General features: G+C 40.0%; 1 protein-coding gene across 1 annotated transcript; it reads right to left on the minus strand.

Annotated features, from left to right (window-relative positions):
* Window positions 1-245: 245 nt before the first annotated feature.
* DLD (dihydrolipoamide dehydrogenase) lies at window positions 246-15,558 on the minus strand. The gene is made up of 14 exons (XM_055710622.1): window positions 15,439-15,558; window positions 14,402-14,477; window positions 13,524-13,603; window positions 10,429-10,497; window positions 7,825-7,894; window positions 7,396-7,496; window positions 6,918-7,061; window positions 6,663-6,764; window positions 5,302-5,492; window positions 3,887-4,057; window positions 3,308-3,497; window positions 2,777-2,914; window positions 1,326-1,415; window positions 246-1,217 (listed from the first exon to the last, which is right to left on the minus strand). The coding sequence occupies exons 1-14, from the start codon at window positions 15,475-15,477 to the stop codon at window positions 1,152-1,154; spliced, it is 1,527 nt and encodes a 508-aa protein (XP_055566597.1). The 5' UTR covers window positions 15,478-15,558; the 3' UTR covers window positions 246-1,151.
* Window positions 15,559-15,804: the final 246 nt, after the last annotated feature.

The raw sequence follows: 15,804 nt of genomic DNA on the forward strand, positions 1-15,804 counted from the left end.
GCACGCACAATACCAGCAGATATTAAAGTTTTCAAGGCAGAAGAGTCTAACAAAAAAAAAAAAAAAGTACTCTGCAAAACAAAATTTAAAATGAGCTACTGGAGTTGGGCACATTCCATATACATGTTAGGGATCTTCCAAAGAGATGCCATTTGTATGTGAGTTTCTTCATGTATTCAACAACCTAGACAGTAAAAGGAGTAGAGTAACGGCCGATCAGCAAAAAACCAACCAAGAAGACCCTCCAGCATGTTAAATATTTATTAAGCTCTCTTGCTACAGAAGAGACAGAAAGAGAGCACAAAATAGGAAACAAGAAGAAAGTGTGGAGAGCTGACACTGCAGCCCTTATGTGTGGAAGGTGCAGAATAACCCTCATATCAGCACTTACTTAACAGCAAATGCTGCTTCACTACCCAGTTTTAGCATTTCAAGTTTAAGAGAGTTGGACATGGAAGCTTCAAAACCAAAAAAAGATTAAGTAGCAGTAAGACTAATTTCTCTTCAGTCTTTCATTTCTCCATCAGCACTCGATTTTTCCCTTGATGAGTTTTCAATATGAAAACATGACATGTGGAGAATCACACACACAGAGTAGTTTTCTCTTTAAAAAGTCAATATAGTTTTAATCAATCTACACGAGCCCCTCTTCTCCCAACATCCTAACACTACTAGGTCAAAACGGTTATGGGACTTGAATGTAAGAAATATTTAAATACTGAAGTTAATTCTTCCAGAAGGAAACGTTTTTGTGCGGAAGTGACAGTGGCATCAGAAGTGTCAGCATTCGACTGGTGCAGTCTATCACTACTTCAAATACGAAAACACCAGGTATGCTGGACACTCATTCAGCATTTTGACCAGCACACCATGCAGCAGCAAAATGTTTGGTTTTGAAAGAGAGAAGAGTTCTGTCAGGCTGTTTTTCTGCAATATTCATCATGTAAATAAACATGTAATTTTAAGTATTTGGTTTAGAGAAACTGGATAATTCCACTTGTTCCAGACTCTTACTTCCTAAAATATCTGATGTTTAAAATGAAGAGATTCACTTAATTCCACCCTAAAATCCTCAAACTCAGCCTTCCATAAGGGCCCACAGTCCATTTTCAGAGATGTACTATACATGTAGAAAGACCTGCTCCTTCATTTTAGAAGTTGATAGCTTTGCCAAAAGATGCTGCTAGGTTTGCTTCCCTGAAGGCTTCTGACACTGTCTGTAGAGAGTAAACACAAAAAGGTACAGGTTATTAATAGTTTCATGTAATGACAGCATGTCTGTGTAACCCTGGTGTTCAACAGTCCATTTCAAAAAACAAACTTACTGGATGGGCATGGCAAACCCTGGCTACATCTTCACATGATGCTCCATATTCCATAGCAAGGGCAGCTTCATTAACCATTTCACCAGCACCCTGTAATTTTAATGGTATTTTTAATTGGCACAAATCTTTATGCAGTTGTTGTTCTGCTAAAAAAAGAAAAGTTGTATTGTAACTAGCACTTCAGCTGTGTTCTAATATAAGTCATAAATACTCCATCTGTTCTGTGACCGTGCTCAAGCCTAGCACAAATCTAAACATAATTCTTAATGAGAGTGTCTGTTCTCTCAGTAATGAGAATTGTAAAAAATTTTTCCACTACAAGATAGTGGTCAGATAATACATTCTCAAAGCTACAGCGTCTATTATCACTGCTGAGACCTCCCCAAAACTTTCCTCCTGGGAACTTAAATAGTTAACTAGATGAACAAAAGCATGTTACTACATCTGCACCCTCATTTTTGTTTGTTGTATTTTTGTGTATTTACTCAGGGAACACTTCTCTGAGGAGTTAAAACTAGTGAAATCTCCCGTTAACATTTTTAGCATTCAGATCCACAATCACGTAAGATTTCCCCCCTTTTTCCCAATGAAGAAAATTAGTCTGCCTCACACTGATAAACCTAAGTTGTGCTTCCTTTAAGGCACGCTGATTTTTAAATGACTTGCGTTGTAAAAGAAAATAACTAGCACAGTGTCTTATGTACTCTTATCGGCAATTACGATAATTGGATTCAGAAACAGTATATCCATCCATAGGAATACAATTTCCTTTCCAGGAAAACAGAGCAGTTCTAGTGTTTCTGTTAAAGAAAGCTATGCACAAAGATGTATGGAAATGTTTCTGCATGCATCTTTAGGGGAAAAAAAAAAATATTTAAAGCTAAGAAAAAGAGATTAGGGTCTAACTTTGGAATGTGTGGGACAACAAAGAGTTATACTTTCCCAAATAGAATTTTCTGATTTCTCATTTTTAAAAAGGATTTTTAATCTAAATTACTGACCCCAGATTTGGTGACTGCAGCATAAGGTTACCAGCTTTGCTGAAGTCTGAAGTTCAGGGGGAGGGGGGAACCACCAATGAAAAAGCAACAGTCTGTTCAGCTCCCTCAACTTCCAGAACTTGAGTCAACAGTTTCTGCTGTTCTCTTGAGTATTCCACAGTAGTAAAAAAAAAAATAAATAAAATTATCCAACCAAAACACTACTGGTCAGAGAAACCAATTAACCATAGCAATTCTAGGGGAAAAAAAATAATGCTGGGTCAACACTGAAGTAACAGAGAAGTGGGGAGGACTACAGGGCTGCAGAAAAGAACAGTAAATAAAAATAACTATGGTAGACTCAAATATTCCTTCTTTTTACAAGCACCAGTTTTAACTTGACAACTACTTTGCAACTGTGCAACACGAAATAAAAAAGACCAAGACAGCAGCACAATTTACAATACTTACTGCGCCTAAAATGTGAGCACCCAACATCCTGTCTGTCGATTTTTGACTAAGTATCTTCACCATACCATCTGTGTCAGCATTTGTCTTCGCTCTGCTGTTCGCAGCAAATGGGAATTTCCCAACTTTGTATTCTACACCCTACAAAACCGATACAGGTTGTTGAGTTAATGACCAACAAGAACAATGCAACCATACAGACAAGTACGAGAACAGAAGCAATACGAAAATAAGAGGCACATAAGACACACAAAGCAATGCATGTATCAACCACCAAAAGAGCTATAAGGGGTTATTAAAAAGATTAATTAGTAAATGAACAGTATTAACTTCACAGAATAGAAGTCATTAAAGAGAACTGTGATCCTTGGGAGAGTGAAGTGCAGGAGAAATCATTCAATCATACACCCTAAGCAATAAATTCAGATGCAGAAATTCTCCTGGAAAAAGTAGCTAGATAAACTACTAGACAATGAAACCACACCCAGGGTGGGAAAACAAGGCAGTTTTGTCCAAGAAGAAAACAAACAGTACCTCTTCTTTCAGCTGTTCTTCTGATTTGCCAACCCAGGCCACTTCAGGGTGAGTGTATATCACAGAGGGTACGCAGTTATAGTCAATGTGAACTGCTCCCCCAGCCATCCCTTCTACACAAAGAATGCCTTCATCCTCGGCTTTGTGGGCCAGCATAGGTCCAGCAACTACATCACCAATAGCATAGATGCTATCAGCCCAATGAAACAGAATGAGACACTGTTTAAAAACATCCTAGCACACCTAGGCTACCTTATATAATAGTCAGTTTGAAACATATTACTGAAAACTAATCAAAACAGATTAAAATACCAAATTTCAAAAGAAATATGAAGTCTAAAAGAGCAGTTTCCACAGAATGACCACACTTCAAGAAGTACTAGTGACTTTTAAATTACAACACTTAAAAGGTTGACTAAAAATCTTTAGTTCCCGAAATAAACAGAAATCTCGAGTTTTCCTTTCAGAAAAGGAAGTTATATTCTGCAATTAAAAGCAGAAAAAGTGCTTTAGTTGGCTAAACTCTTAAAAATAAGACTTCACTTTAAAAAAAGGTAAAAAATATTTAGTCTTACTTACTTTGGAATTTTGGTTTGGAATCTGTTATTGACTGGAATTCTCCCCCTCTTATCAAGTTCAATTCCAATGTCCTCAAGACCTAGATTTTTTGTAAAAGGACGTCTACCGATGCAAACCAGGAGCACATCACAAGTTATTACTTCTGCCTTGCCACCAGCTGCAGCTTCAACACTACAAAAAAATGAGTAGCAAAAATGCTCAGCTGTAAACTTTCCGCATTGTATTTCTCTGATTAGTAACTGGTATGATCCAGACGGTGACCTACTGGCTGGATCTGTCATCCAAAACACTTGCATTCAGCCTGCCCCACACTTCTTCCTTGCAAGAGTTGAGGAGTGGAGAAGGGAGGAAAGGACGGTAACTTTTTACTACTAGATGGAGAAACTCAGGGTATATACCCACTAGCAAGTAGCATGACCTGATAGGATAAAATCTGTACAGCAAACTAATTGATGCTGAGTACTCAACATCCAAACTATATATATTCTGGAGTGGGGCAGGGCCATGTATTCTGAGCAAGCTTTCTTCTGGCCAAACACCTGTTAGGAGCTGCCCTGCATCAGGTGCATCCCTCAACTGTGTCTGTGTTTAATTGCACACCCAGAACAAGTTCATGTGCTCTGAGAGCACGAGGACCAAAGCATGGTAAGCAAGGGTAAGTAGGAAGTGTGTTTCAACAAAAATAAAACTCTAAATGTAGAAACAGACCAAATACAAATCACCATATTAAGATTTCAGTGAAAACACATTTAAACTTACTTTTGTTAAGTAACATTAAGCATTTTCTTAAAACTCAAACTACAGTTTCTGCACAGAGAATACGTTAACAAGAAAAAGAACAGAAGTAGTGTATATGTATGGGTTTTCACAAAGCAAACTTGTTTTATATGTTTCCACATTAGCTGTTCATCTGGAAGTCTTCAAAGGCCTTGAGCACGGCCATTAAAAGACACTCTGGGGTAGCTTCATTTACCTCTACGCAAAAGCAGTAAAATCTCTGCCATGCTTATTTTGAGACAAGAGGAGGTATGGACAAAATGACCCCCAGGAAGCAGCCAAGAATTAATGGCTTAAAAATGACTGTATGAACAATCATGATATTTGTGTTAATTATACCAGAAGCAAAGATTTTCCATGAAAAGAATTAAGAGTTCTGGTTTTATTACTGATCTCACTGTAACACCAGTTTTATACTAGCATGCTTTCAACTCAAGTCAATGGAACCCTCCTATATAAGCAAAGCCAAATTTATGAGCTCTGTAAGTTACTAACATTACATTTCACTAAAGAATTAAGTTTCATCCTAAATCCATCTTCTCCTGTTTAAAACATAGTAACAGATTGTATTTTTTAATAGGTTTGATGGGATTAGGAGGAAGAATATATATTCCTTTAGCTTTATGTTGAACACTTACGCTACATCAATTGTTCCATCTGGTTTCTTGGTAGCACCAGTAACTTTGGTGTTCAGTTTAAACTTAAGTCCCTGTTTCTGAAGAATACGCTGGAAGTTTTTAGAGATCTCCATGTCAATTCCCATTCCACCAACATGCCCCATGAACTCAACAGCTGTCACATCTGCACCAAGGCGCTGCCAAACCGAACCCTGCAGTCACAACAAAATACGTAAATATAGTTTTTGAAAAGCAAACTTCAGATTTCTTTAGTATTTACCAGAGACTGTAAACTTTGCAAAAGCAGGACAACACAACAGCGAACTGGTCAGTTTTTACAAATGCTACAGTGCAGAACATGACAAGTCCAACTTTCCCTAGCGTTTGCACAAAAATAGATTGATCACTGCTTGCTTACATACCCAAAACTTCAATGATTGAATTCATGGAATTAAGCTTTTAAATACATACCTAATTTATACTCAATTATTTTGTTTTGTAAGTATAGAAAAGTTCAAAGTCAAAGAACCCAAATGTAGCACAGAAAACCCAAAGTAAATTGCTTGTGGTGTTCTAATACCACTACAAGTTAAATCAAAACAAAACTACAGTAAGGAAACCTTATGCAATAAAATGGAACCACTGCTGCCTCTGTATGTATTTGTAACCACAACCACTATCATCAGTTTCACCAACAAAACCCATACAGATCCTATTTACTTGCAGTTACCCACATTACCTAATCTATCATAATACTATCACAGTATTTGACTTTACATACTCTTTCCCTGCTTAATGGTGAGCAGGCTAAGCAACTGCTATGCAGATGTGCAAATTTTCACACAGTTGCAAAACCAGCAAATACACATTTTTTTAACCACGTAGGTATGAGGCAAAAGGACTCAGACTCAGATGAACTACAAAGTCTCCACTCCTTTGGTTGTTAGACAGAATGCGTACAATCATACCACAAAAATTTCTTGGGATTAACTGCTACATACAAGATTGTGTCCTGGTTTAAAATCAACTTCCCTTAACAAAAGTTCTCTCACCTACACATAGAGCAGGTACAAACCTCAGAGAAAGTTAATCCCCACACGCCGCCCCCCCAAAAAAACCCACCCCAAACCAAACCAAAAACATACTGTATGTGAGACCCTGTATGTTTCCCTCTCATTTCTCTGCTTAGGTAACCAGCTGCAGGAGTATTGATCCTACAAACGCTTACCTCAGCTTTTTGGGTAGGGAAGGGAGCTACCAGGCTGTCTGCATAGTTATATTACAACTTGCTCAAAACATCTGTTAAATCACAGCAACATCGTCAAATGTAACACTCATTTCCTCTATAAATGGAAGACCAAGTGGCTTAAATATCCTCTCACCAGTTCTACACCAATGACTCCTGCACCAATGACAACCATCTTTTCAGGAACTTTTTTCAGCGACAGCGCACCAGTGGATGACACAATATTATCTTCATCAATCTAATGACAAAGAAATCCACAAAGGGAGACTTACAATCTCTTTTATACACTATATATAAACACACAGAAGGTGAAATGCAATATTATATCCACATGTTTTAACGTCTTAATAACACATTGAGAAAAAGTACCATTAAGACTTCAAATACGTACAGTAATTCCTGGGAAGGGAGCAACTTCTGAGCCTGTGGCTATGAGTATGTTCTTTGTATTGATAACTTGCGTGCTGCCATCTTCTTTGGTTGCAGTGACTTGGGTTTTCCCTGTTATTTTTCCAAACCCAGATACATGTACAACCTTTAGTAATCAGAACACAATGAATTCAGATTAAAATTACTTTATATAAATTATGCTGCATTTAATCTCACTAAGCTTTACAGAAGCTGCTAACATGTATATTTTCATCACCATCTGGTACAAATCACAGAATAATTGTATACCATTCTTTTAAGTAGATTAAGAATGAAGGAACTGTTCATTTAAAAATCGCCTAGAAGAGACACATTCAAATTCTGCCCTTGCTGAGTCAGTCACTTGAATTAATTTATGTGGCAAGAACACAAACAGGGAAAAAGCAAGAAATTCAATTCAGAAAAAATCATGGATATACCTCAGTACAATCCAAACTAACCTTGTTTTGTTTAAATAAATGAGCAATTCCACCTGTTAAGGCCTTCACTGCACCACTCTTCTGTTCCATCATCTTCTCTAGATTCAAACGGATTCCTGTAACTAAGGTTAAAAAAGAAATTCTGTCAAGCACTGCAGTGCTTTTATTTAAAACCTAAACACAACTAACAGCTCTGACACAGTAAGATGTGTTGAATGGCCCTACTAAATACTAAAGGTTACATTCAACAACTGCTATATTAAAGAGCAGCATTACACTTTTCAGATATAACTTGTCTATCCCTAATTCAGGATTTAAGGAGCAGACACACGGCCCTAACACTCCAACTGACAGATAAAGAATATTAATTAAGATTTGAATTACTAAGTTTACTTGTTGGTGGGAACCATTTATGTTAACAGGCACTGACCAGCTGCTCTTCACACTCACTTTCGATTCCTCTGTTAGCAAAATCTTTCCCGTGGGCCAAGTGATATAGATGCGAGTTGTTCAGCAAAGCCTAAAATACACACAGAAAAGTGACTTGTGACATATGTTCATGATTATTCTGAGGGAAAAAAACCCACCTGATGTTATTTGCAAAACATTCTCAATATCAAAAAAGTCTAACATCTACATATTTTAAAAGGTATATTTCAAACACAGAATTTTTACACAGTAGCTCTTACTGAAGTGTTTTATAAAGTTAAATATTTAACAGAAAAATAGAAAACATTAAATCCACACCTATCCTTTTTGCTCATGTCACCACAGAAATTGGAAATGACTCCATGGGGATTTTAAAAAAGAATAGGAACAGACTTTAAGCAGAGAAATAAAGATAGAATCACAGAGTATCTCAAGCTGGAAGGAACCTGTAAGGATCATCAAGCCCAGCTCTCTGCATCTCTGCAAGACTAAATTTTACCTTGCAGATAAAGACTAGTACGTCTTACTACATAGATTCTGACTGACTCACAGGAGAATTTCCTTGTTACCTCAGACAAGAGATTACTTGTTAACAGAAAAACTGGATGAGGAAAATCTATACTGAAATCCCTGTTAAGATTTTAGCCTGTGTAGACATAATGTGAGTTAAAATTTTGTAGTTGAGTTGTTGTGCGGCTGCATAGCTAGTTGAATTGAAACTAGATGGCTTAGAGCTACCTCAGGTCACTGACATTCAGAATTCAAAGATAAAATTACAGTAGTTTTCATAAGGATGTCTATGAATCAGCAGCTTGAAATGCAAAACCTCTAAACCTGTATTTTGATTAGAAATAGCAATATAATTAGGGAGGGACCTTAGTAAGAAAAATTATGTCTTTTACTATAGCTATCCCAGACATGAAATTATCAGTATCTTTACAAGAAAGACAACAGTGGAGGTCTGTGCAGACTGAAGCCTAAAGCAGCCATAATAAATGATTCAAAGTACATTTTGAAATACTTGCCTTATATACACATTTGAGTAAAACTAATACTATCAGAATAAGATAATTCCATTTTTATAAGTCTTATCAACTCACTCTCTTTAAAATTCATTTGCTCATTTCACATAACTGTCACAATCCCAAATCTGTAACAACCAACATTAATTACACAGCCACCACTTCAGACTTCAGCAATTAAAAGGAAAAAAATTCCATGCCCAATGTATTATTTTGAGTGGCTTTTTGGAAAGGAATATTTGAATAATTTGTTATTCTTCAGTGTATGCAGCCTACGTATCCGCTTCTTCAGAAGTTTATTGCCATTCAGAAGATTATAGATAGTGTCCAAGTTTAGCCATGGGTTCAGAAGCATTTTCATAAGAACTTCACAGGATAAAAAAAAAAAAAAAAAAAAAAAAAGACTAAAGATAGTAAATAGATGCCAGCAGAGTTCCCAACTTTCACAGAAACACCGTGTTACAAACACCGTGTTGGCTGACACCTCATTTTTGAGTCTTGCCTCTATATATTAAGATATTCTGAACTTCATTAGAAGTATTACTAAAATGTTTAGGAAAATTAATATATCATTTGAAAACCTTTGTATTTAGACTGTATTTTTTCGTACCATGCTACAGGAACCTCTCTCAGCAAACAGATTAGAAACAGCAATACAGTTAAGAGGGATCTTGGTAAGAATCTTCTGTCTGTTACTATAGCCATTACAAACCTGGCACTACCAGTGTCTTCCTTCACCTGCTGGGTGCTACACGAGGTAGATCTCTCTCATCTAGCAATAGCACTGTTCTTACAAGGTCCTCGTTCTGAAATGACTTAAAACTGGATCGACAACATCAAATACTAGGTTCTGAATTTCTTCTTAGTTCTCCCTTCTTTCAGAGTACATGCCTTGTACTCTCCCCACCTGCACTACTCCACACAAGCACCTCCAAGTCATCCTATGCAGCTGGTGAGAATACTAATTTAGCTTAGACAAATATTTAAAGAGCTACTCAGCTAGGCTCTTTCTACAGTCAATGGAGACACACAGCTCTCTTTAGAGCATGCTGCATCCAACCAAAACCAGAGTTTGTGATTTTTCAGGGGTGCCTTTCTCCCTCTAATTTAGATTTACTTTCCCTACCGCTAGTGACACAGTTCAGCATTCCTTTGACGTAGGGACATCATCCTGTCCAAAACTACATGCTTATTTTGAACAAACGTATATGAGGCAATCAACAGCACAAGAGGTACAGCCACCTAAAATAGTCAAGGTAGACTGTAAGAGATACGGCCACCTGAAACAGTAGTCATTACTGGTTACAACACAAATTCAACAACTCAGAGTGGTAAGATACATCTGTATGTTCCTCTGGTTTTCATCCTCTGCCTCTCATCTAGGAAAGCCCACAAAACAGTTTGCAAATGAAACCTTTCTACTGTGCAAATAGAATTCTAACTCTGTGTTACTTGTATCTATTTGTATCTTCAGCTCATTTGGATTACAATTTCAATTTTTGAAGTATGTCAATCTTGAGAAACTCCTTCTTAATGTTCTTCCAAGTGAGGCATATAACATCTGCTGTTTTTAATGGAGTTATGACAAACTGTATACACTTACCTTGGATGGAATACATCCAACATTCAAACAGGTTCCACCTAATGTTTCATTTTTTTCTACACAGACAGTCTGAGGAAAAAGAAGGGGGGGGGGGGGGGGGGAGAATTTTTTAGCAATACTATGCATTAATGTGTCTCCATTTCATTCCTACATTTATTCTGTGGCTCACATTTGCCCTCAAACACAAAATGGCCCTCTGCCACAAAATCCTCTACCAGAAGAGCACCACGTTCCCCACTGCACCGTTTATACTTTCATAAAAGTTTAAGTCCTGTTGTTCTACTTCAAAAATCCACCAAGCTGCCTCAATTAAATACAACACTCAGTTCTGTGAAAGATGTTTCCCTTACAATTAAAAAAACAACCCCCTGCAAAAAGCAAAAAATGTAAATCATGCAAGATTGCTAAAACCAAGTAATCACAAGTGAACAACAGATAAATGAACCACCACAGGTTACAACTGTACAAAGTACTTTTTTCTTTAAATAAAATCAAACAGAACACCCAAACCACAAACATTCCCTCTCTAAACAGGTTATCCTGTGAGACACATGGCTATAAAGTTGTGCCAATACCTATAAAGAAAGAAAAAATAAAAATCAAGTAAAGCAAACTCAAGCAAAGATAAGGTCAATACCAACACAGATTGAAAATATTTCATCTCATTAAGTTGCCAACAAAGTGTGCAAAGGAAAAAAGCAACGGACAAAACTTCAAGTAAAATTAGATCACTTTAGGAGGAAGAAAGTATCGTAAACTTTTTTTAATAGAAGCAAAATAATTGGTATTTCCTTCTTTGCAAGGTACACACATGTTCAAAATAATAGTTCCTTGGTTTATACTCCAAGAGCTCCAATCTGCTGACAAGTGACTACCCAGGTGAAAACCTCTCATCGTTTCTTTAAATTGTTGCTTTTATGCTAAAGTAGAGGTGCTGGTAACATGAAGAGCAGAACTCACCATATCAAATGACAGAAACACACTGAGACACGCTGATCCCCTATCTATCCTTTCCCCTGTTTTAAGCACATGAATGCATGAAAAATGATCCAAGGGCTTTAAAAGCTGCGCTATGGATCAATCAGCACCAGACTGCTCCTACCTTTACCTGATAAGGAGGTTCTGCCTCGTCCACTTTACATCAACTTCACCAACAAGGCCAAGCAAAGCTTTTGAAAAGCCAATGCCCAGAGAACATTGTTGGCAATAACATGGGATGCTGTGATGGTGATACAAGGACTTAACACTTGTGCTAGCAGATGTAGCACTAAAATTGAAGGTTAATGTTCAGTAATCCAGCAGAGCCCACTCGGGTTCTTCCATCGATGGTATAACTATAGAATCCAACTTTTTGCCAGTCTTACAAAAACATCTCCTTACATTCCTTAAGGGCAGAATAAACGTGCTTCATGTTTATCCAGTGCTACAGGTGACGGATGCAAGCACGTCCATGTATTTTGCCCACTCCTGATTAGCTGTGAAGCAGTATAACAAAATTATTTCTTACTATGATTTAAAACAGAAATTCCCAGGCCCAGAGCACTTTTTAACCTCCTTGTATATGGTATCCTATTGTCAACCACAGGTAGGAAGGACCTGGGGAAAACATTGTTTCAAGAAAAGCAGGGATACAGCCACAAAAAATAGCTTTAGAATAAACAAACATGAACGTATGAGGCAGAAGGCCTCAGTCTCAAATAAAACCTGTAGCACTGAGCACATTTTCTCTCAGGTATAAAGCTCAGTAACAATGTACATCTAAAAGCAAGAGTATTTATTAAGACAAAAAAATAATTCACAAGCATGGATAAAGACAACTCAAATTATCTGTACTAGGCCACAAGTAGACTTAAAACTTCTTAATCTGATCTCAAGGATTTGTGTTTTGGTACAGTTACACATTAGAAGGCTGAAAGATACCCAAAGAGACATCCCCAGTTGGGGGAGTAATGACTAATGATGGACAACACTCAGAACTACAGAAAAGTTTAGGCTGAAAGGACCTCCTCTGGAGGCCATCTCGTCAACCTCCCGCTCCAAACACTGTCAACATCAAAGATGTATCAGGTGGCTCAGGGCTTTGTACAGTCAAGTTCTGGAAATACCCAAGGGTGAAGATTACACACTATCTGAGCACCCATTTCAGCACTTCATTGGAACTCCATTCATCAACAGGAGCTCCTGTCCTTACCAGGTGGTCTAATCGACTCACTTTTGCCATGAAGTCCAGCTGTCATAATTCAGAAGCATTGGAACATACCAGCCAGCAGGACCATGCTCAAGACTGCTAGCACCTCCTTCTCAGATTTTGAAAAAATTAACAAATGAATAATGCAGTACCAATAAAGTAAGTTGGTCTCATATTAAGAAGTGAAGGTAAAAAAATATCCTGAAGTCACAATCCATATTTTCGTAAGTTCAGAGAAAATCTGAAATGCATTATGCACCTATAACTCTCCCAATACTGTTAAGCAACACATCATTAGTACACACCAAATAAAAGTAATGTCTTTCAAGCAGCATTCAAAGACAATGGACCAATGGACAGAACAACATAAACAAATGTAAATTAGATACTATAGTATTTCTACAGACATATTTTCACCTCTATAATTCTCACATAACAATGGAATTCCTCTACCCACATTCAAAAAGCACATCAGTTGAATATTGGGTTTTTCCTCTTTTTAAGTTCCCTCAGTCTGTTCTTCAGGACAATTTTTCAGTGGCCTTTTTGTCACTGTAACTTTCCCTGCCCTCCCCCCTGCTTCCCTTTGCTGGGAGAAAAAGTCCTTCCTAGCATTCTTTTCCTACCTTCGCTTCCACAAGAGTGTAAGCCCACCTCAATCATTACTTCCAATCTAAAGCAAGCTGTCCTGAGCAGCTTTGCCAGTAGTACAGCTATAGACAGTAAGGCCTTCACATATACATTCCAACTTCTGTATAATCTGGGTAAGCAAGGTAAAGAAAGATTACCAACGTGTCAACAGCATCTGGTGGCCCAAGATGTGACAGAATTTCAGTTTTTCAGTATCACACTAACACCCTTCAAGTTCATCTGGATGAATATTCTGCTGAATGAGATCTCGTTTTACCTTAAATCCAAGCTGAGCTGCTTTGATAGCAGCAACATACCCTCCAGGACCAGAGCCAATAACTGTGACATCGGCATCAACTGAAACAGAGAACATTTGAGTTATTGTTTCAGCAATTAAAATTTTTGTGCAGGAATACCAGTTTATGATTTCTGAAATAATTCAGGTTTGATTTTTTTTTTTAAAGAAAAGCAGAATAGCTAATAAAAATGATGCAACTTAATATAAGTTTAGATAAGTAAATTACACTTTACATCTAAAAGTAACTTTCTGGACAAAGGGAAAGGTTGTACAGAGGTATTCACTCTGCAACAAAAACAGCCAGTCTTAAATTTTACAGGGAAAATAATGCAAAATGAAATGAAGAAACTGAATTCTGTCTGTCCCATCCCTCTTACTATAAATCCTTTAAGAACTTAACCCAACATGTTTGGATAGTTTATTATAACATTTTTCCGATACAGTTTCTATTGATGTCCAGTGCAGAAGAGAAATGCTTACAGTTTACAAAGGAGAAAATATGGCTGAAATAGATATCTATGCAACCTCTATTGATTATGAATGCAGCAGGAACCTATGAACTTTGTACCCAATTCATATCTCATAACCACAGCCTCCTTTGGAATATTAATTACCATCACTGTTCTTATGTTATATAAAGTTCAACTTCTATTTATAGCTTTAGTTTGCTGTCAATTAAGGCAAGTAAGACACTATTTTTCATTTAAATCTCCATGCTGACATGGATTCCACTGTCACCAGGAAGACCTATTTCTAAGTTTGAAGCACTGCTTTGGTTCTTGTGGGTTTTAGGCGTGTGTGGGTGTGTGCACATGTTGGGGTTTTTTTGTCCAAAGAAACTCTTCACAATTAATTACCTTGATCAGCATACGACCTTTGTGACACCGCACAAACTCCCTGAAGGCCATGATGAATTCTATCAAAACAGCTTCTCTAAAGAGAGTGGGGAAAAAACACTTGGTTTTAAAAGTCAAAGTCTACCCTTGAAGAAAAATAAGCATTCGGCAACACACACAGACGGACACAGCTGCAGTCACCAGCTAACCACAGCAGGAACAACATGACGAGCAGGCACAGAGGGCCTGGAGCAGGAGGTGGAAGTGGCTCTGCCGTCTCCAAGGATCACGACAGTTCTCAGATCAGCCTCGCCTAAGGCTGCGCCTCACTACGAAAACTTCCAGCCCTTCATACGGGGCTCTCAAACTACTTAATGACATAAATTAACACCTACAGGAGCCTGTGAAGTCCTGTTGTTCCACAACCACCCCTCCAGGCACCTCCTGTGAGCTGTTTCTGGAGGCTGCGATGTTGTAACTGTGACGGGAGAGCACAGCACGGCTGCTACCAGGGTCTCGGGGGCCGCTCACCCCGTACCCGGAGCAGAGGACGCTCCCGAACGTACTTCCGAGGCCGCAGCGCCGCGCACCAGGCGGGGAGCGCCCGCAGCCGGCGGCTGCCACCGCCACGAAGGCTCCCGGCCGAAGGCTCCCGCCCCCGCCGGCCGCAGCCTCCCGCGGGCCCGGCCCCGCAGCCCCGCTCTCGGGAAGGCCAGCGCCCGGGGCGAGACCCCGCGCCCGCCCCTCCCGGGGCCAGGCGACACGGCGGGCACCTCGCCCCCTCAGCCGAGCAGAGGCCGCGCCATGCGAGGAGCGACGCCCCGTCCCGCCGCAGGAGGGAAAGCGGAGAAGCGGCCAAGCGCGGCCCAGCCGCCGCGCCCGCCCCAGGGCGCCTGCTCCGGCTCCGGCTCCGGCCCCGCCCGCCCTCACGCCGCTCCGGCGAGGGGCGGGGGGCGCGAAGAGAGCCCAGGCCCCAGGCCCCGGCTCCCGAGCGCGGCGCGGCTCCCCCCGCCCGCCGGCCGGCCCCGCGGCAGCGCCGTGCCCCGCCGGCGCCGTACCCGAGCGAGCGCGCAGGAAACGCGCCCCCAGCGCTGCATGTCCGCCACCGCCGGCCCGCGCCCCTCAGCCGCCGCTCCAAGGACTCCGCGGACTGGCGCAGGCGCGGTGGGCGGGGGAGCGGCGGGCGGAGCGGCGGGCGGAGCGGCGGGCGGAGCGGCGGGGGCGGGCAGGGGGCGGGGCTATGCAGACGAGCCTCAATGCGGCAGGGCGCTGCGGCGGGCAGCCAGGTCAAGCGGAGCGGCTCGCGGACTCGCGCCTGAGGAATCAAAATAAAATTTGGGAACAAACGGAGGAAGTACAAGCATTTCGTATTACACAAAGAAGCCCCGTTCGTCTAAATGGCAGTGGAACGCACATAAATTCAA

This window comes from Falco cherrug, chromosome 5 (genome assembly GCF_023634085.1).
Source record: "Falco cherrug isolate bFalChe1 chromosome 5, bFalChe1.pri, whole genome shotgun sequence".
In the NCBI taxonomy this organism is placed as follows: Eukaryota; Metazoa; Chordata; class Aves; order Falconiformes; family Falconidae; genus Falco; species Falco cherrug.

Coding starts and splice junctions, on each gene's coding strand:
- DLD (XM_055710622.1), bottom strand. CDS start 15,477: ATGCAGCGCTGGGGGCGCGTTTCCTGCGCGCTCGCTCGG. Junction 14,478..15,438: donor TTTCCTGCGCGCTCGCTCGG/GTACGGCGCCGG, acceptor CACTCTCTTTAG/AGAAGCTGTTTTGATAGAAT. Junction 2,915..3,307: donor AAGAACAGCTGAAAGAAGAG/GTACTGTTTGTT, acceptor TCGGTTTTGTAG/GGTGTAGAATACAAAGTTGG.